At 36.0% G+C, this 23,448-nt stretch overlaps 1 protein-coding gene across 1 annotated transcript in view; it reads left to right on the top strand.

Moving 5' to 3' along the window:
• LOC137586371 (dipeptidyl peptidase 4) overlaps window positions 1–23,448 on the top strand; it is a 369,935-nt gene that overhangs the window by 110,184 nt on the left and 236,303 nt on the right. Inside the window, 3 exon segments of the mRNA XM_068302388.1 lie at window positions 8,257–8,463; window positions 8,547–8,820; window positions 8,877–9,144. Coding sequence (XP_068158489.1) covers window positions 8,264–8,463; window positions 8,547–8,820; window positions 8,877–9,144 — 742 coding nt within the window. The 5' untranslated portion in view covers window positions 8,257–8,263.

The raw sequence follows: 23,448 nt of genomic DNA, 5'->3' as shown, positions 1-23,448 counted from the left end.
TAAAACTAGGAAAGAAAATAGAAGTCGCCTTTTCTTTAATGTTTAACAATAGTTGTGTAGTATATTCATGCAAATAATCATTCAGTACAATGAGCTCAACTTGTAACACTCTGTTGCAAGTATAAACAATTAAACATATACGCACTAAAATATAATTGTGCACTTGAATATGTTTATATATATACATTGATGTATGTACATAAACATATTCACATAAATCTACAGCTAAGCATGATCATATATGTATGTACATTTGTATATGCACATACATATATTCACATAAGCAATGTATGCACAAGCGTAACATGAGCTAGAGCCAGGCCAGCGTGTGAACGCTGACCAAGCACTTTGATGCAAGCGCTCCAACAATATGTATGTATGTACTGACACTCTCCCTCTCTTTTGTAGCTGTCGCATAAGTCGCAGCATAAGAATATGTATGTAAACTTAGCTTAAGCAAAATAATAATTTGGAATAAAGAATCATTCTAAAAACGACTATGCATGGACACTGACGTATTCATCTTGGATATACTATTTTTATCAAAGGAACCCGGTCTTGATATATATATAACAGTTGATTTTTATTTCCAATATACCTGGTTCTTTACACTGATAATCGCTACGACAGTGAAGCCATTTTTTTTTTTAAGTTTCTTTTATTTGTTATATTTTTTTTAAAAACTGCTGACTGATGCCAAACTCGTGCGTACCACCTGGGTTACTGACCGAGTGCACTAGGTCGGAGATTGCTGACGCCAAAGTTTTTAAGGGAGTCCAACAGAGTTGAACAAACTTAATTTTATATAAAAATAATTTTTATGATTTAGTCGCCTTATTGACACAAATCGTTGTTAAATGGTTTTGGACAAAGTGATCGCCTAGTTGATAAATTTTTATTCAATGGGTATGCACTGCTACCCTGTTTTTTAGTCGCCAAGTTGGCTACGCAATGATTGCCAAGTTAATCAATTGCGATGTTTTTAGTCGGTTTAATGATTGATGTCAACTGTTTATCAATTTGTGCCCTTGTTGTTGAGAGATTGGTCGCCTGAGTTGACCAAATATTCTCCTTGATGACGGTTTCACCAAGCCTGTTACTCTTTCAACTTGGAGCCGCCGATGTCGGGGTCACCAAAATGTTTAATGAAAGACGTTAGTAATTCTTGAATTAATTAAATGTTTATTTATTTATATATAAATAGGCACTAGCACATAAACCAGTGACTCGAGGTTGTCGCTACCAACACAATTATTGGGTGGACTTCGGAGTTAGATTACAAAGGTAGAGATGGGGGCCAGAGACACAGCGATGCACACCCGATGTAGCTACAATTGGTATTTGATCTTACTAAGAATAATGCATTTCTTTTATAGTACAAAATAGCGAGCTCACCATTGCATAGTTCGACATAGTGTTAGGTCAGCAAAATACGTCCTTATTGATAATCGCTAACCATAGCAGCTTAATTAACTAGTTCTTTATTGTTAACTGCTGACCTTATCAGATCTACTTATGACTGATGAGCCATCGATATCTACATTCGGGTTACATATTAATGTTGAGATACATTTTCATTTGTTCTATATTATGATTATCTTATTGTTATATTAGTTTATATAATCTAAACACCAACACTAACAAATCAGTACTTTCATTTTAAACCAAAGTAGGCTAAAAATCAGTACTGCTGCGATTATTTTTCCGACTGCTGCTTTCGTCGGCTTCCGAACTTGGCCATAAGCAACAGTCGGAACAGTTCCTAGTATTAAAATGTATAATTTGCCTGTTGCTATCAAAACAATTTGTTTCGGATTTTTGCTGTATGCTGCTGCTGTCGGGTTTTTTGCTTTCGGATTTATGATGTTTGCTGCTGCTGTCAAAATTTTCTGTTCTGCAAAATTAACACAAAGTATTCGTTTTCATGTTTGCTGAACAGTCACAGCAATGAATAGCACAAAATTTATGACTTTTTCTAATTTTGCTACAGCAACAAGATATTGCTCTATACTGATCATCAAAACAATCAGAATGTGTACAAGTAGGTAGACCACAAGCCATTGAAAAGCAAAAAGAAACACAAGTCAAAAATATACAAAATTAGAGAAGCTGAGCACAAGCACAAAGAAGAGAGAACAACAAAAAGAAAAGAAAAAAAACAGAGGGCCGTGGCTAACTTCGAGCGCGTCAAAGTTTGTATACCCTTGCAACTTTTTTCGTAACTCTTTGCTTACTTTTAGCTATCAAAGTGGAAAAACGTTTGCGAAAGAACGGCGTACAATCTTAGCATAAGAAATAACTAAGATATTGATCAAAGTCACTGTTTTCCACCGATCGTTCCTATGGGAGATATATGATATAGTCACCCGATCTTTATCAAATTCGGCACAGTCATTAACAGATATGTTAAACTAGCAAATGTTAATTTTGAAAACAATTGCGTTAAAAGTAACGAAGTTATTTACAAAAGTCACTGTTTTCAACCGATCGTTCCTATGGGAGCTATATGATATAGTCACCCGATCGTGATTAAATTTGGCACAGTTGTTTATAGGCATAATAGCCTTCCCAATATATCAGGAAAATAGCTCTGAAAATAACGAAGTTATTTGGAAAAGTCACTGTACGTGACATTGGCGATTAGTATGGGAGCTATATGATATAGTGATCCGATCCCGCTGAATCCGAGATATACAACCCCTATTTGAACTCGTCTCGTGCAGATCAAGAATATATACGTGCCAATCAAATATATATACTTTGTATGGTCGGAGATGCTTCGTTCTATGCTTTGCACACTTCTGACCAAAATTAATATACCCTTTTTGCAAGGGTATAAAAACCCTAGCACTGCTGGTGTGATCGGGGCTATGAAAGGAGCATCTGCAGAAGCAATGACGAGAGAGAAAAAAAAAAAACAAAAACAGAAAAAATAAAAATGCACCAAACACTAATCAAGAAAAAAAAACCAATTAGTTTGGCAAAAACAAAAACAGAAAAAAATAAAAATGCACCAAACACTAATCAAGAAAAAAAAAAAACCAATTAGTTTGGCAAATTATGCAAATAAAACACAAGGGTGTCAAGCAAACTACACCAGCGAAACCTAAACAAACTAAGCACAATTAAAAATTGAGAGAAACAATAAATATTGATAAAAACTCAGGAGCTATCAAAAACCCGAATGTCATGTCAGAGAGCAGAAGCTTTATTGATTTTTAATAAAATCAATACCAAGGATACTGTAGAAAATGTTCAGGTCGTGACGTGGGACAGCTCCAAAAAAAGTTCGCGAGTCGAACATATACCCCGAGCCCTCTAACCAAACAATTAAACGCCGGTTTTGTGTTGTATTGCGCTATTTTCAGTTGCACAATTTGTGGGCATATCGATCGGTTAGATCGGTTGGCTGAAATCTTTATTTCAATGTTAATTCAAATTTCTCACATGTTTCTATTTTATCTTACATTTGTGTTTTTCTCTCCTTTTCACGTCTTTCCTGCTTGCCTAATTTTCTGTGACTGGCGCGCCGTTATAGCGGGCCGCCGCTCTGTCATAAGTGCAAGCAAAGACAAAGTAAATTCTAACTGTTCTTCTTCGAATGAGAGAGAATAAAAACCAGGGGCGCGTTGGGTAAGCCTTTCTACTGGCGCGGGGCGGCAATTAAGCCTGCACCGCAACAGATACCAATCGTCGACTATAAGAAATTGAAGCCTTACGAGAACTTGATTTAATTGTAATTCTACATTAACGTGTCCTAGAGTGTCCCATCCCATTATTTTTATTTTTATTTTTATTTTTGCAGAGGGTATTATAAAATTGGACAGATGTTTGTAACGCACAGAAGGAGACGTTTCCGACCGCATAAAGTATATATATTCTTGATCAGCATGAGAAGCTGTCCGTCTGTCCGTCCGTCGGTTCGCAGATCTCAGAGGCTATAAGAGCTAGAGCCATCAAATTTGGTATGTATACTCGTGTAGTATTTAAATGTATAGAGTTAATTGAAATTTTGGCCATGCCCACTTACACCCCCCAGGAATCACATAAAACTATTTTTCTTTAAATGTATAACAGCTAGAGACATCAAATTTGGTTTACATTTTCGTAAAAAAAATTCAAAATTTTTGCCACGCCACCTTCCGCCCCCGGAATTTACATAAAACTGGTTTTCTTAAAAACTATGATAGCTACCGACATTAAATTTGGTATGTAGACTAGCTTAATAGATGCGCAGATATTGGCTATTTAAACATTTTGCCACGCCCACTTCTGCCACCGCAAATGAAACAAAACTGATTTTATCAAAAACTAACAAAGCTAAAGTCACCAAATTTAGTATGTACTGATTTCCTCCTGTAGTTTCTTGACTGTCGCATTCTCTGTTTTTTTTGGCAGTTCGGTGCGGGATGTCACAGTAAAAACATTTTCCGTTAAATTTTGACTGTCTTTTTGCCGTTTACTTTTCACGGCATTTTTTCTTGGAAACTTCGTAGTGTGTAAACCATTTGCTTTACATTGTCTTGCTCACTCTTTTTTTGCTTACCCGTCCCTTCCTCCAGAAAATTTAATTTTACCGTTTCAAATAATGGTAACTCATCTCTAGTCTCGATAGCAACAACAAAATTTTGGGCAGAGGGACGGCCAACTCCCGAATTTCGCGGGGAGGGAGAAAAAGGGTCGCTTTCTCGAGCTCGCAACTTTTAGCTCAAGATCGCGACCCATTTCCCCCTCCCCGCGAAATTCGGGACTTGGCCATCCCTCTGCCTAAAAGTTCGACTACGATCGCTCGCTCGACCCAAAAAGGTCGTTTATGACCCGTCATAAAAATCAAGACACACAAATTTTTGTGTGCGTCGAGACCAAAAAATGACCTTTTCTCTGCCCAGCCTCTGCCGGTAAAGAGTCACGGGAGCCAAAAGAGCCACTACGTGCCCATCCTTGCTTTAAATCATCGTTAATTTCAATGTCTATCTTATTTAATTTTTCTATTGTTTCTGTAAATACTCGTACATATTCTGATACCTTGTCCCCCTCTTGCAAGTTTTTGGTACAGTTGAACTTTTCCTATTGGTCCAATTTGCAGATGAACTTCTCGAAGTTTCTGCCACGCTTGCAAAGAAGTTGTACATGTCTTTATGTACATTAACTGTGTTGGTTTCACATAGAGTATTAGGTTTGCCAATGCCTTTTGATCTGCCTGTTCCCAATTTAAAGCCTCAGCTGCAGTTGATTTTTCCCCTAATGTGTATTTTCCGCATACAACATTCCATAAATCCTTTGTAATTAGTATGCTTTTCATTGACATACTCCAAACATCGTAATTGTCTTCACCAAGTTTTTCGCTTTGATATGATCCCATAATTTTTTCTGATGATTGTTTACAAAATTCACTCGTGATATTTATTTTCAGATTTTTAACTAATATTTGAGCTTATTCTGGGCCCATGACAATTGTTGTTTTGATATACCATATATTCAGAGCAACCAGTGAATATTGGTTGACGGTTAACACAGAACAGAACTATATCTATTCTTTTACACTGATAAACGCTACGATAGTGAAAACAATTTTATTTCAGTTTCTTGTATTTGTTATATCTTTTCAAAAACTGCTGACTGATGCCAAACTCGTGCGTACTACCTGGGTTACTGACCGTGTGTACTAGGTCAGAGATTGCTGACGCCAGAGCTTTAAGGGAGTGCAACAGAGTTGAACAAACTTTGTTTTATATAAAAATAACTTTTTATGTTTTGGTCGCCTTGTTGACACAAATCGTTGTTAAATGTTTTTGACAAAATGATCGCCTAGTGGATAGTGCTACCCCGTTGCGGAAAACCAACTCATAGTTTTCCAATAAATTGTTTTTCGTCGCTAAGTTGGCTACGCAATGATTGCCAAGTTAATCAATTGCGATGTTTTAGTCGGGACCCCAGATTGATGTAAAATGTTCATCAATTTGTGCCCTCGCTCAGGATTGTACTACTCCAAAGCGTGCAAAGAAAGTAGTCGCCTAGTTGACCAGTTTGTTGAGAGATTGGTCATCTGAGTTGACAAAATATTCTTACTTGATGACGGTTTCAATAAATTGTTTTTAGTCGCTAAGTTGGCTACGCAATGATTGCCAATTTAATAAATGGCGATGTTTTAGTCGGGACTCCAGATTAATGTAAAATGTTCAATTTGTGCCCTCTCTCAGGATTGTACTACTCCAAAGCGTGCAAAGAAAGTAGATTCTAGTTGACCAGTTTGTTGAGAGATCTGCCTTGGGGTCTGCCTTGACCCTCTTTCGACGTAATCGCGACTGGTTGCCTCTTCTCGTTTTTATCCGCAGGACCAATGGGATGGTAGTAAGCTTTTTTTACTTCTGCCTTTCGTCGGTTAAGGTTTGCCTGCCCTACTTGTGCAACACCTGATATTCTACCGCCAGCAACATGTTGCGCCATTCGCACACATCCTTAGCAACATACTGCTGCAATTAAAACACGCAACATATGATCTTGCTCAAGCGAGTTCGTCACAGAGGGGAGCTGGGTTGGAAACAAAAGAGCGCAAGAATGGCCTCCGATGACTTGGCGTTTGGGGGAGGAGCTAATGAGCGTATGTATGCATGCGTGAATGACACGGACCGATGACAAGACAACGGTGTTTACACTGTACACGTGAACCGGTGAGCGCGGTTACCGGTGGGCCGTAGTGACACCATTGTCAAACGGAAAGGAGTCGCCATGCAGATGTAAAGCAAGGCAAATATGATACGTTGGGCGCATTGTATGTGCAATGAAGGGTTAATACAAGCTGAAGCCACCATATTTTTAAAGTCAGCTTGTATTTGTTGTTACAAATCGTTAATAAACTTATTAAATGATTAGTCAACAAATAAGGAATTTAAATTGTGTGCTGCCACCAACGGTTACAGGTGGCATTCATATGACCTTTGGGCTCAACCAACAGCCTTGAACTGCGAAATGAAATACTGGTTAGGACCTTTAAATAAATCAGAATTTGTCGTTGAACACAAACGAAAGGCCATACTAGGGCCAATCGACGTTCGGAAGTTATTATTGAGGCATTTAAAAGGATTTGCTCGAGTATTCCTAGCAGTCGCATAGCGGAGGATATATCCGAAGCAGGAATCGCGCCAAGGACGGTACGAAACCAGGATACGCATACCGCAGCTAAAGACCACGCTTCCCACTAAAAAGCTTATTACACACAGCCAAGACCAAAGAACAACACAATTAAATTCATAGTACAAGTGCAACCATAATTATTTCAAGTTCTTATTTTGCCGGGACACAAAATATTGTTGTGTCGAACGCAGTCCTAAAGAATATTACAAAGAACAGAGAAAGTATCGCTACAATATGACCTGTAGATTATTAAGATCTGCAGGCGCTGCTATATTTGCTGCAATAACACGGCCTCGGTTTCATTGCAGCCAGTGACAGCGATTTCTTTTGCATCCAGGAAAGAATTACTAACCAATCTTGGCAAATTTTCCCTGAGATATTTTCTTAGTATGTATGTATAAAAATAAATATATTTCTCATGGATATCACAGAAATCGATAACGACCAACCCAATAAGTTTCTACTTTACCTCCAACATTTGGATAATATTTCGCTACTACCGCAATATGCAAGTGCTGTTGAAGAAACTTTAATTCTTTCTGCATGCTTGAATAAGCAATCACTAAAATTTTTTTGTTCTTTTTGCACAAGCCATCTGCAGCTAGTAATTTTCCAAAGAATTTATGCTCCAAGTAAAATAAAACAATAAACCTATAAATGGGGGATAAATGCGGCTTTAGTTCTACTCAAACATGGAACCTTAGAAATAGTATACTATAATAGCCAATTAAGGTTTGCAATTTAATCCAGTAATTAGTTTAATTTATTTCTACCGGCACACCAAAATTTACTAAAACCGGACTAAAAGTAGTCCTAAAAAGGTTTTGGATAAAAACGCAAGAATAGTCATGTTCTGTGTTCTCATGTTCTTATGCTATGTCTAGACATACATCTAGACCAACATTTTTTCGCTTGGTGCTTGGTATACTGAAGTCACTTTTCACTGTCATTTTTCCAACGCCGCTGTGTGTGATTCTTATATGTATATTATTGATGTATGTATCTATTTTATTTAAATATATATTTATTTTTAATATAGCATCTTCCATTTTGATACGCGTCTTTACAAGTTTTTGACCTATCAAAATTCTGTTTGAACAACAAAAATCGTGTGGCTTGCAGTTTAATAATGCATGCGAATGTGACATCAGACCGTGGCGGTGGTTCTTGGAGGTTACCCCCGGACGAAACTTTGCAAGTGCAAGATCCTAAACAAAAGGACAAAGACTTGGATCTTGATGAAGGACACAATTGGAGGAGTATAATCTTTTCATTATTAGTAATTAGTTTTGTAATTGCTGGAATTATAACAGCGATATATTTGTTAGGGTATGTAATATAACATTTAAATTTGACATTTGTATATTGAATTACACATATAAGATCGTTTTCCCTTTTTTTAATTATTATAGATATGTAGACGAACTTTTATATTGGTCAGGCCGCAGAATGATCTTAGATGAATACTTACAGGGGGAGTTAACCCCAACCAGATTGCAGCCGTCGTGGGTAACTGCGAAAAAATATGTATTCCAAGCTGATGACGGAGGTCTAGCTATTTTGGATACAACAACAAACTCAATAAACATATTAGTAACTAATCATACGATTCGTCAACTAAATGTACGTGGCTATCAATGTTCACATGATTTAAAATATGTTCTGTTTAGGCATAATGTTAAGAAAGTAAGTTGAATACAATGTGAAAAACTATATTGTAACTGACGTAATTTTTAATACAGATATTTCAGAAATCTTTTACTGCGTTCTATACAATCTATGATGTAGAAAATGATCATCATATGCCAGTTAAGCTAAAGGATTCATCAAAAGTTCAAAGAACACGTCTACAATATGCAGCCTGGCTTGGAAATACTTCATCAATAATTATTGTTGCCGACAATGATATATTTTTAAGGCAATCACCTTCAATGGAAGAGGATGTTCGAATAACAGCAACAGGAGATGAAAATATTATTTATAATGGTGTTCCTGACTGGCTGTATCAGGGTAATTATAAAAAAAATTGCTGATCACACAAACTATTAACATAATTTAAGCAAAAAATAGTTTAGCGTCCTGATAGCAACTGGTCTATAAATCAAAATTAAAAGTCATATTATTGTTGGTTATTTAATCGTTTAAAATTTAATAAAAAGTATTTTTATTTTCTTCATAACAAAAGTTTCTTAGTTCAGTATGACTATCAAAAGACAAGAATTAGTCTATTAACCAAAATTACGAAAATGATTATGAATTGAAGCGCCAGTATGCGTGAATACTGTGATAATTATAATTAAAACCACTGTGATAATTATAATTAAAACTTCGACCGCGTCAAAGTTTCTATAAACTTGCAGGTATTTTGTTACTCTTTCCTTACCTATGAATACCCGTCAAAGTGGAAAAATGTTTTATCTAAAAAATCGAATGTTTTGCAAAGAACGGGCAACACTCTTAGCATAGCAAATAACGAAATTATTGATCAACGTCTCTATTTATTACCGATTGTTCCTATGGAAGCAACATATTCCGACGCATTTACGCTTTTATATTTTTAGTTTTATTAACAAATGTTAATAAAAATTTTTTCAAATAATCGCGTATTTTGTTAAAAAAAAAATGAGAAACTATCTACATACGTTATTTTCGCGCGCCTTATTTTCGACTTGGTGCATACAAATAGTATGACATACGATAAAAAGATGATTTAATAATAATAAAAATAAGTAGTCAAAAATATTATGTCGTTGTTTTAGTTGTTTTTTATTAGATATATGTATTTGGTGTTTATAATTATTTTAAAGTAAATTTACTGCTTAGGCAAATATATATTTTATTTTTAAGTAAATTAGTTTTATTAGTGTGTGTCTAATATTAATTAGCTTTCATGTTCTTCATCTGTCTCATCCAAACAGTCTGGAATGCTTTTTGAATATTGAAGGCTTAAATATTCATTATGATACTTAGGGGGTATACTATTTTAAATTGCTTAAATCTAAACATTTTTTTTTTTTTTTTGAAATGTTTAATTTACAATTATATAATTTTTGAATGGTTTTATTAAAATTAGGTAAATTTATTAGTTTTTGTTTTGAATTTTCAGAAAAATCATAGCTTAATTTTAACAGTTCTCGGCTTACTTCAGCAACGCGAATTTAACTTTGAGTCAATAATTGATTTTTAAATATGTATGTTGAAAAATGTTTCCAATTTTGAAAATCCTTATAACTAAGCTCAATGAACTCGTATCCTGATGGATTCGTTCGAGAACATCTTATGAGTGTTGGCCATTCACTTGGTGCCCAAACATTGCGGTTTCTAACAAAAGACTCTATTGTACTGTGAATTGAGTCCACTGGCATCATAGTATGTCCAGGCAATAAATAAGTAATTTTAATTGGGGGGGACGAACACGTTCGGCACCTCGTATGCGTGTAACCGAACGGCTGCCGAAGTCCTCACACAAAAATCTCAAGAGCATGGGGTGGATTTAGTTTCCCTCAGCATTTTGACGCAAGCAGATCTATGTCGCTTTGTTGAGAGAAAACACATGAAAAAATTGATCGCTACTTTGTTTTTCTATCTTTCTCTTGCATCAGTTTAGCTGCTGTACTCGTTTTCTTGATTTGAGGCAAAATTTTGTCAACTTTCATTTTGCGCAGTGTAAAGCAACACACGCAGACAAGCAAGTGCACACATACAACTACATTTTTCTAGCGCTATATAACGATATTTTAGGAGAGCTGAGCATATTTTGTTGCTACCCCTTTTCCCATCAATCTCGCCCACAAGAAACAGTATCCGTTCCGGGTACCATTTTCATAAACGATACAGTTGTAATAGGAATATTTACGTGAATGAAAAAGTGTAAAATTTTTGGAAAATGGAGTGTGTAAAACTTTCTGCACATCAAAACTAGCGCAAAGGAATCCTTGACATAGTTTACTCATAGCTTGATCTTTAAGAAAATTGGCTCTACTTAGATTTTTATTGGCTATGTGAATTTGAAAATGTTCTGAATTTTGATTTTGTGATTTTTCATTTTTATTAAGATATTTTAAATTGTCCTTCTTAGGCACATGAAAACCAATAGAGAATTCTGAATTGAAAACTTTTCGGAAAATTCTACAGGAAACAATTAAATCACTTTATAAACCTTTTCATCAATTGCACTGTGATAGTCGAAAAAAAAGACATGGCAAAATTCGATAGTTTCACCCTATTTCGGGTCCTGCGAATCGAACTGCATCATTAGTTTTTTTTTTTTTTTTTTTTTTTTTACGCGCGAGCCCAAGCAGATAACTGCCCACCTCCCACCCGACCGACCGAGGGGTGCAGCCGTATAACGCACGGCACGAATTGCGTGGACAAATACACAATAGAAAAAACAGACAAACAAATAATACTATAGCTATCTATTAACTAAATGGGATAGGATAGATGTTTTAAGCATATTAATAGAAAACTCTGAGCTGATTACAGGGAATAGAAGGTTGTAATCAGAGCAGAGGACCCTAAAAGGTTCATGCATAGCTTAGTTAGAAGAACAACGACTAAGGGATAAAGGTATCAAAGGATGTCTACTCCGTCTACATGGTACCGACAGATTCACCTGAGCTAATAACTCAGGCGAGTCGATATCACCAATTAGGAGCTTGTGCATAAAAATGACACCAAGCATAATTCTACGGTTAGTTAGGGACGGAAGGTTAATCAAGAGAAGTCTACTAGAATACGAAGGCAAATTGACATTGCTATCCCAACTTAAGCCACGAAGAGCAAATAACAAGAACTGCTTTTGAACGGATTCAAGTCTAATCTGGTGCGACTCATATTGAGGTGACCAAATGCAAGATCCATACTCTAAAATAGGACGGACAAGCGAAGTAAAAAGAACTTTAGTTGTATAGGGGGCATCAAATTCTTTTGACCATCTTTTAATGAAACCCAGGACACTCATGGCCTTTGCGACCTTGGTGGAAATATGGGTGTTAAAATTTAACATATGGTCCATAAGTACGCCCAAATCATTCATATTATTTAGACGTTCTAAGTTATCACGATGGTTTCATACAAAATTTTTTGCGGAAGTTTTTTTATCAAAGTTGCCATTTTTTCATAAAGATGTTTTTTTCATTTGCTTCTAACTTCTAAAATATTCATTTTTTTTTACAAACTTTCTTTAGCAAAGTTTTTTAGAATTGAAAGAGCTACAAATGTTGGGAAGACATTTGGGCATTGGGACAAAATGTAAAAAAAATCGAATCTTGACCAAATTTTTTTTATGTTTTCTTTCTCGCATTTTGCTAAAATTAATATTATTCCATTTGAAGCTTGATCATTATATGAGAACTAAACTGCTCAATGGCAGCAGAAGAGACACCAGTCCTATCTAATTCACGATTTATAATATAACCACATAATCAAATTGAATTTTTTTTAGATATGTTAACAAAATTAAACTAACTGTATTTGTTTAGTTTTTGACAAATATTTATACAGTCGGTATCATAACTGTATATTATTCATTTGACAACAACATTAGTTAAGGGCGTAGCCCGGTTTGAGCACGGGGGAGGGGGAGGGGTGCATTTAAATCAATTTACTTAAAGGGGAATTTGATAATGCATTATAAAAGTTATGTTAAGAAAAAAAATGTAACCCCTTACAAACTTAAATACTGGTTACGCCCTTGATATTAGAAATATTTATTTCCGCTATTTTACCGCTATACTACTGACATCGGTGGGTACTTATTTTAGAAGTTAGAAGCAAATGAAAAAAACATCCTTTTCGAAAAAATGGCAACTTTGATGAAAAACTTCTGCAAAAAATTTTGTATGAAACCATCGTGATAACTTAAAAAACTAATGATGCAGTTCGATTCGCAGGACCCGAAATAGGGTGAAACCATCGAATTTTTGCAATGTCTTTTTTTTTTAAAAAAAACTATCACAGTGTTGTTAATGTGTAACCTTCTTGCCCAGCTCGCCTTTTTTTAACTTCCAGGCGCGTAGTATTCGAATGAAGCCAAGAGGTTCGCCTTAATTTCGTCATTCTCCAAAAGTGCTCATTAATATTTCGACGCGATATTTCTGACACAGTTCGGCAATCTTTTATACACTTCTTACCAATGCATGGGTTTGAAAGAACGTAATGATTTTTCTTCTCTTTCTTTTTTTCTTCTCGGTTTTTTTTTTTTAGTCGACGTTCGCCAACGCAACATTTTGCTTCTGTTTCGTCGCTATCACTATATGTTACTAGCGATTTAAGAAGCTACAATATTTAAATTTTGTCAGTTTAAATTAATTCTAAAAAACTGTGAAAATTACATACATATGTAAATACTTTTACGCACAATTTACATACATGTCACATACATATCCAGTTATCCAGCAATTCTAGAAATTTAAGACAAAGACACGCAGGTACACGAAGACATACAAGAAAACTTAGCATCATACCACATTCAAATAATATTTAAATTTAAAAACCTTCGAAGAAACTTACATTTTTTGGTGAAATTGCATCAAAATAAAAAGCTCAAAATACTCGTATCTTGTCTAATTTCTGAGCTTTGAAAGTTCTTATCTCCACCCAATAATACATTTGTACGAACATACGATAATTTCGCGCGAGCAGTAAAATGTAAACTAACATACGATCAAATTGAAACTGATTAATTTTTATAAAGAAATCTTTTTCATTTATAATCTTTTACAGTCTTGTGAGAAATACATTTTTCAACAATTCTGCATTAAAATCTCAAATTCGAAAAAAAGACGCGGAAATGCGTATGATATGGTCGCTTTTCTGTTTTTTGCAAAAAAAAAATCTTGAACAATTTCAATATAAATTAAAAATTACAAAAAAATTGCATTAGCGGTATTGTTGTTTTGCTTATCTCTTTTGCTTTTGTGTCTTACATTTTACCGTTGTAGGTAATTCTCGCGCTCTTGCGTAAAAATTGTTGTTGCATGTGTTCAATTTGACGCGCTCTCTCGTTCTTCCCTATTTCCATTTCATTGCGCTCTCGTATTTTGCCTACCCGTGACTCTATGATACGTGTTATTGTTTTATCATTAGTGTATTCTTGTGCATTTTTTTTATATCCTTGCAGAGGGTATTATAAAATTGGTCAGATGTTTGTAACGCACAGAAGGAGAAATTTCCGACCCCATAAAGTATAGATATTCTTGATCAGCATGAGAAGCTGAGTCGATATAGCCATGCCCGTCTGACCGTAAGAGCTATCGGGCTGAAATTTTTGTGTGCTTTTTATTATCTGGAGCAGATCAAGTATGAAAATTGTCAGGATCGCACCACTATATCATATAGCTCTAGAAGAAACATTTTTAAAAGAATTTCATAAAAATTGGAGTATCCCTCATCATCAAATCAACAGAGCTCATGCATACACACACAGACGCAACGCTACATAAACTGTATGTGTATGCGTGCGTTGCTTTGCTAAGGAATGAGGGAAGACAATGAAAAAATAGTACTAAATAGAGCAAAATTGTTTTGTTTGTATTTTGATGAATTGAGTTGCAAAACAAATTTTGAACATGTAAAATTATTATTGCCAAGACATGCTCATAGTTGTAGGCGATTTTAATTTACCCGCTTTAGCATGGTTACCAACAGATAAAAGTACCATGTTGTGCCCTTTATATCACATGACTTTATTGATGGTCTTCTAGGCTTGTCTTTATCCCAAGTCAATCGCGTGCTAAATTCTAATTTAAGACCATATTATTCTCGATATTATAAAAAGTTTCAAAAAACACCTCTTTCATCAGATTACGCTCTGTATACAGTCGCTCGTTCAAAATTCATGATGCTTAATACACAATGTTATAAGAATTATCTTCAGCGGTGTAAGCTTCAGTTTTCTTCTGATCAATATTCCAAAATAATAGGAGAAATTTATTCGAATAATTTTTTCTTAAGTGAAATGGGGCTCGTGAACTCAAATATGTACTCAAATAAATTGTAGATGCTTTCGTTTACCTGTAAGGTGAGAAAATGGGAATAAATTCCTTTAGGCACTCTTGGGAGTGCCATCTCATTTTTTAAATATTTTTAATTTTTATTATGGTACTCAGCATAACAGTTTTTGTTTTGGCTGAACAGCTAACCACATTTTGTGCAAATGTACTGGGAAGTCTTGCAATGCTGCAATGATTTAATAGGCCATACCTCAAGTCAGTTATTGGATGGCTAGATTTTAGGCCTAAATTGAGCTGTCAGTCTTGCAATGCTTGCACGATCATTTTACATTGTCGAGATCCAACCATTCAGGAAAATGATTTAATATGTCAAACCTCAATTCAGTTATTGGATGGCTCGATTTTTGGTCTAATTGAACCTCCATCGCCAAAAGCTCCTCTTGGAGCTTATGAACGCCAGCTGACAGGGTTTCAAATGCTTTCCCAGTCCGTTTCATAAAACTTCGCATCTCGAGCTCCAAACCACGACACGAATCACAGCCCCATTTAAGGCCGCCACCCTGTGCAATACTATCCCGCACCTTGACTGTGTAACCAGCACATTTAAAGTGCATTACATTGTCACACAGCCAACAGTAAAGAAAGTCTTCACTGGTCTTGCTGGGATTATTGCAATTATATTTGCAACAGACAGACATTATTAAATAATTGATTTATACAAAAACAAATTATAAATTAATATGTAAATAAAAAGAATAATGTATATGTATATATGTTAAGAGAGACGTATACAAACCAAGGCAAAAGCTAACTGCAATATGCAAATTAGAAAGAGAAAACAAAAAAAGGGAATATTTGTACTTATTTGTATTAAAACACACAACAACAAAAACTTGTCACAAGCGCGAAGTTAACGCCCGCGAGCGCGATCAAAAGAGAAAACAAAAGAATAGAGAGCACCAACACCACACAAACAAATACAAACTATGAACTGTAAATTGAGAGCGCGGGTGGGAGCAAAAAAATAGAACGAAATCAAAAACTAAGCAGCGCAACAACTAAATTATATTTGCGTTTGTTAAAGTTTTGATTATAAATTTATATAAATGTTTGTAAATTTAACGCAAACTTCGCGATGAGTATAGCGATTTATTAAGAATTAGTAAGGCAATAAATTTAAATTGAATATTATAAATTAGCTTCACGAAAGAATGAAAACCAAAAATTAAGCGAGAGCGCAAAAAAACACGACCGACTTCGATGAGTGACAATATGTATGTATATATGTATATTGACGCAAATGGGGCTTCATCTTTGTGCTGCACATTTGTTTGTCAACGCCAAGTCGAGCTTGCTTTCATTTAAAATGTGAAATAAATTTCGCGTGCAAAACAGAGGATCTTACCAAGGATCACCGTTTTTGATCCACTTGTTATTATCGCACAGTGAGAAGTATTTCTTAATTGCTTCAAATTTGCTTCGGCTCATACAGGTTTGAATGGGGGCAAACGCATTTTTCCCCCAATATAAATCAAAATACCAATGTAATGATGAACCTCGTCCATTGTGATTTTGAACTTACTGGCAATATTTTCCCTAAAAATAACAAAACAGTTGTAATGGAGTTTTAAGTTCAGTTACTTAAGATGGCAACAAAGAGTTGCCCTGAAAAACTATATCGTTTATGTGTAATTGCATGGATTGCTGTCGGCGCATTACTTTAGTAGGTTTCTTTCTGATAGATTCGATACCTTTTTTAAAATAAAAGATAATAACTATAATAAGTCGGAGCTATTATTTGCTTACCAAGCCCATTAAAGCCACCAGAAGATGGTAATAATACGCATGTTGTATCTTCGAAAACTGGCAACGGCAATCGGGACTATTTTCTACACTATTTTCAATATTTTCTCCAAAACAGTATTAGGTGCATCTATCACGTCGTCGTCCTTAATATATTTACTTTTATAAGCACAACAAAAGACAATATGCGACAGATGAAATCTAACGCGCGGACACATGTTTCGAACATTTGTATGTTACTAGAAAAGAACCGTTTAAAGCTTCATAGAGCTTTAAAATTTGCTACAATCGATTATTCCGATTATTCTTAATAGTCAAATAATTTTAAATGATAGCAAGAACCCTTGGTTATTTTTTTAAAATTAAAAATATAATAAGTGCGTCTAGGCACTCCTCTGTTTTGGATTATGAAATTCTTTCTAATAACTTTATTTCTTATAGGCTTGATCGTATTGGTCGTCGTGGCGGTGGAGTACTCATTGCTGTCAACTCGAATCTGTGTTCAAGTGTGGTGCCGATTGATCTCCCCTTAGGTGTTGAGTTTATTTGTGTCGAAGTTACATGTTCTAACTTTAGCCTAAATATCTCTTGTTCATATATTCCTCCAGCCTCTGATATCCTGATCTACGTGCACCATGCTGATGCTTTACTTATAGTTTTAGGTGATTTTAACTTGCCTAATATTTCTTGTGAAGTGAAGTTTTTCCACTCTGCTCTTAATTCTCTAATTGATAAATGCGTTGTTTATGTGAATGTCTCTACCGTCTCCAGCTCGCCAGTCTGGTTCACACGTAGGCTCTCTAATCTTCGTAACATTATAACATTATGCAAATTATTGTATAGCCAAATCTCAATTTTGTCATTTAAATACTTAATGCTACAACAATTATCTCGTTCGCTGCAAGGTTGAATTTTATAAGAACCCCAAAAGATTTTACAACTTTGTCAATTCCAAAAGACGCTCTAATGTACTACCTTCCACCGTCAGACTTAACGACCAGACTGCTAATAATGATTCAGATATTGCAGATCTGTTTGTTAACTTCTTTCAGTCGACTTATTCTACTACTGTTTCAGATCCTACACCCTATCCCTTTTCAACCCCACATTTAAATTGTATGTTTTTTCAAAGTATTACTGAAGACTGTATTATCTCTAGCTTGTCCATATATGAAGTCTTCCTTCGTTCCCGGGCCTGATAATATACCTAGTTGCGTCATTAAAATGTGTTCGATTTCCCTATCTAAGCCTTTATCTCGGTTATTCTTTATATCGAGTGAGACTTGTAGCTTTCCTGATATTTAGAAGGAGTCTTTTATTATTCCGCTTTTTAAAAAGGGTAGCAAATCGGATGTTTCTAAACTGTTTGAGAAAATTATTACGTCTTCCCTTCAACATCTATCCAGATCCACTATTTCTTCTTGTCAGCATGGCTTCATGAAAGGTCGTTCGTCGCTTACCAACCTTTTAGAATTGACTACCCTTGTACACCATGGCTTCCGTAAAAAGTGTCATACTGATGTTATTTATACTGACTTTAGTAAGGCTTTTGATACGATTGATCATTCTATGCTTCTCGCAAAACTTAACATCATGGGGTTTTCCCCAAAACTATTGGCTTGGTGTCTTTTCGTTCCTCGATATCTAACACTGTTCGAGTTACGTCAGGTGTACCGCAAGGCAGTCATCTGAGCCCACTATTATTTACATTGTTTATAAATGATTTGCCTTTGGCCTTGGCTCATTCACGCGTGCTCATATTTGCGGATGACGTCAAGATTTTATTCCTATAATGATCTTTCTTTCCAACAGTACTTGCAATCAGATCTCGAAGCGTTCTGTGATTGTTGCCACGTTAATAAATTACACCTTAATGCCTCTAAGTGTTTTTTTATGACTTTCAGTCGTTTGTCTCCGCTCCTAGCTCATTACTCTATTAATCTGTTCTGTTAGATTGTGTACCATCATTCAAAGACTTAGCCGTTATGTTTGACCCTAAATTTTCATTTAATGTTCATATTTCTTCAATTGTCAATAGAGCATGTAGCCTTCTTGGCTTCATTAAACGTTGGGCCAACGAATTTAATGATCCCTATGTAACAAAGGTTTTATACACGTCGTTAGTTCGCCCTACTCTAGAACATTGCTCGCCAGTGTGGAACCCGCAATATGATGTTTTATTGAATCCGTACAGAAGCAATGCCTTAAGTTTGCGCTACGCGGTCTAAATTGGGACCCGGATCTTCGCCTACCTTCTTATTCCGACAGACTTCTTCTTATTAATCTTCCTTCACTTTATAACCGTAGGCTTGTTTTTGGCATTCTCTTTCTCCATAAACTAGTCAACGGCGAAGTCATTTCTACCAATTTACTAGATACGCTATATTTTTGTGTTCCCTCACGTCGGACCAGAAACTTATTTCCTATTCACCTTAGTAGATGTCTGACTAACTACTCGCTTCATGAACCTTTTCGTGTTCTTTGCCAATCTTTTCACAACCTTTCTCACCTTATCTCTCCTCATCTTTCTGTCACTTCTCTTCGCGCTATACTTTTTAATCATCTACAGCGAAACCAAGGAAAATATTTTGGACTTGAATTGGCTGCAACTCATCCCCTGACCACATTGGCTGTGAATCGGGGCATAGCTGGCACCTTGTGCAAATAAAACACCTTCACCTGGTCGGGGATGTTTAGTTGTGTATAAAGCTAAGCTACCTTCTTCATTTAATTACTATCTGTCTTTAGCTTAAGCTTTTTCGTCAACTGCTGTGTTAGTAAATAAATAAATAAATAAATAGGCACTCTTACATCTTAGAGGGTTAACTGTAAACGTAAGACCTCTGTGCACCCATCTGTTTTGTCTTTGCAAAATAAAAAAGCGAGCACTGGTCAGGCAATTGCCAAAATGTTTGCGAGATTTTTCAAAACAACCTGTTCCTCAACGGAATATCGAGCAAGTCCGTATCCTTATCCTTTAGCGAACTTAAATTAGTTAAATCTGTTTATTCTCCGGGGCCAGATGGCCTATCTGGATTTGTACCTAGGTTCTGTGCAAACGCATTATGTAAACCCAATTTAAAATTGTTTCTATTGTCTGTCGAATCTTCCTCTTTTCCATCTATTTGGAGGGATTCGTATATCATTCCTCTGCATAAAAATGGCAAAAAGTCCGAAGCCTCTTACTATGGGTGTATCTCAAAATTGTCCGCTATTCCGAAAGCTTTTGAGAAAATTATAACTTCTCAATTGCCTTATTTTTGCACCTCTATTATTTCGCCATCCCAACAGGGGTTTGTGAAACGTAGATCTACAACCACTAACCTTTTAGAACTTACCTCTATAATAATCAAGGGGTTCAAAAATGATGAACAAACTGATGTCATATACACTGACTTCAGTAAAGCCTTTGATTCTGTTAATCATACTCTATTACTTTCTAACCTGAACGACATTGGGGTTCCACCTCTTTTCCTTTCTTGGGTTCGAGAATATTTAAGATATAAAAAACAGAAGGTACTTTTTAAGTCTTCTTTTTCCAATGCCATTTCTGTGACATCTGGTGTACCTCAAGATAGTCATCTTGGCCCTCTGCTTTTCACATTATTCATTAACGATCTTCCATCAGTCATTGTTCATTCGCGCGTGCTTATGTATGCTGGCGATGTCAAGCTTTGTCTCATTTATAAAGAAACAAATTAAATTTTCGGCTACAAGCTGATCTTAAAAACTTTCAATCCTTGTGCCATCTTAATCTTAACGGATAAACACAGTCCCGGTTATAGTCTTATAATAGTTTTATTTAATGTTAAGATAAGTATTGGTATTTAAATAATAGTAGATATAATTAATTATTGTTTAATTATTATTTTTGTTTATTAATTATTATTATTTCGTCTTTTCGTCGTCTTTACGTCTAACACTTCCGGCTCTTCTCGTCTTAAAATTTTGTCTTCCTTATACTTCTCTGTCTGACCGGCTTTCCAGACTGTCTTCCGCGTTTTGAATCAGTTGAAATCAACTAGGGCTGGCTGAATAGGATTGCCAGCCCATTCCCACAAATCGGCAATCCGTGTCGTTGAATTTTACCCTTATGATCCGGTATGGACCAAGATATTTCGGCTTTAGCCTTAACCCAGGACCAAGTTGGATTCTTTTGATGGCAACTAAATCGCCTATCTTATAGTTCGATGCTGGTCTTCGTCTTAAGTTGTACCTGTTTTTGTTTTCATCTTGAATTTGTAGAATATGTTGCTTTGTATCTTTACGTTGTTTATATCCTTCATCATTAAGGTGTTGAATCATTTCGTCTTCATCTTTAAGCGCAGCTTTGTTCACGTAAGTAGCTCAAAAGGAGTTGTGTTTATACTTCTGCTAAAAGTTGAATTGATGACTTGCTGGACATTATTTACAAATTTGTACCATTTTCTTGGATCGTCGCATAGGAGTTTAGAAAAGACTGCGATGATTGTAGTATTTAGCCTCTCTACTTGGCCGTTCGCTCGAGGAAGTCCCGTCGTGATGAGATGAAGTTTTATGCCTTCGCTTTTACAATACAAGTCAAATTCCTCCGAAGAAAAAGCTTATCCTTTGTCCGATATTATTTGGGATGGATTGCCAAAAATCTTGCTCTGCTCCTGTAGTCGTAAACCTGCATCTTTTGTAGAAGTCGACTTTGTTGGATACAGCCAACTAAACTTGGTAAAACTATCGATGACTGTCAGGTTATGTTTACACTGTTTATGCGTTGATTCCAGAGGTCCTAAAAAATCGATATGGTAGGTCATTAGCGATTGTTCATCTTTGTATAATGGATGAAGCTCTCCTTCTTGTTTTCCTTGCTTGCGGTTAGTCACGATACATCTTATGCAACAGCTTATACATCTTTTTATATTCTCTTCCAGATTCGGTATGAAATATTTTTTTCCAATGATATCTCGTGTCTTCTTGATGGAAAAATGACCATGATCGTGGGCCTCTTTTATTCGTTTTCGTTGCAGACAAGTTGGTACCACAATAAGTTCGTTGTCCGAGATAAGTTTGTGCAGAACTCCAGCCTTTAAAAAATAGTTATTATGATTCCTCTCATTGATCATCATCATTGGTACACGACTGAGTGCATCAGCATGGCGTATTCGAGTGCCCGCTCTGTGTTCGACGTCATATTGAAATTCTTGCATTTGGAGAATCCAACGAGCTTCCCGTGTGCATAGATCCTTTTTCTAAATAGTTTTAGCTAGAGCATTGCAATCTGTAACAAGTTTGAAGCTTAGTCTTAGTAAGTAAACTTGAAATTTCTTTAAAGCTTCTACCACAGCTAAGATTTCTAACTCGTAACAGGTGAACTTCTATTAGGCATCTGTCGTTTTCTTGCTCATATAATACACTGGATGAAACTGCATGTCTTCTGGCGACTTCTGGAGAAGGACTGCGCCAAATCCGTCGATTGAGGCGTCCGTATGAAGCTCCGTTTCGTGTAGCTGATGAAAAATTTTCAAAACTGGCCTTTCTGTAAAAGGCATCTTTAATTTGTTAAGCGCACTCACCAAAAATAATCAATTTATCATGTTTTGTCATATCCGTTAGAGGCTTTGCAATCAAAGAAAAACATAATATAAACTTTCGAAAATATCCAACTAATCTCATTTAATTACTATCTGTCTTTAGCTTAAGCTTTTTCGTCGACTGCTGTGTTAGTTGACGTAAATAAATAAATAAATAAATAAATAAATAAATAGGCACTCTTACATCTTAGAGGATTAACTGTAAACGTAAGACCTCTGTGCACCCATCTGTTTTGTCTTTGCAAAATAAAAAAGCGAGCACTGGTCAGGCAATTGCCAAAATGTTTGCGAGATTTTTCAAAACAACCTGTTCCTCAACGGAATATCGAGCAAGTCCGTATCCATATCCTTTAGCGAACTTAAATTAGTTAAATCTGTTTATTCTCCGGGGCAAACGCATTATGTAAACCCAATTTAAAATTGTTTTTATTGTCTGTCGAATCTTCCTCTTTTCCATCTATTTGGAGGGATTCGTATATCATTCCTCTGCATAATACTTCTCTGCCTGGCCGGCTTGCCAGATTGTTTTGCGCTTTTTGAATCAGGTGACTCTACTAGGGCTGGCTGAATAGAATTGCCAGACCATTCCTACATAGATACAGTGGCGGACACGAATTTAAAAGCAACCATCTTTGGCAGAAAGCCAAGACCTAAAATGTCGCCCAGAGAGTTGGTGTCGGATGTCACCAATATGGAAGAAGTGGCAGTGGCCAATCGGCCGTTAGTCTCCGATATTCCGGAACTTAATGAGCTGGGCAAGCTGCTCTATGCACTGGCCAAAACCTTCACCACAAAGGAAGGTGGCAAGCTACCAACTCGGCATGTAACTGCCGGTAACAAAGATGCGATTACGAGAATGTACGAGCTCCAAAGACAGCTCTGTCAAAATGCGATTGCCGGCAAACTTGCAAGCAAGCCCATAACGAGCGAAAGAGCGACCCAAATGTCCCCCAAGGCCGCCAAAGTAGTACTTAAAAAGCGGAAACCGACTC

The sequence above is a fragment of the Drosophila tropicalis genome, unplaced genomic scaffold (genome assembly GCF_018151085.1).
Source record: "Drosophila tropicalis isolate 14030-0801.00 unplaced genomic scaffold, ASM1815108v1 contig_980, whole genome shotgun sequence".
NCBI lineage: Eukaryota > Metazoa > Arthropoda > Insecta > Diptera > Drosophilidae > Drosophila > Drosophila tropicalis.
This window is presented reverse-complemented; position numbering and strand designations above follow the sequence as displayed.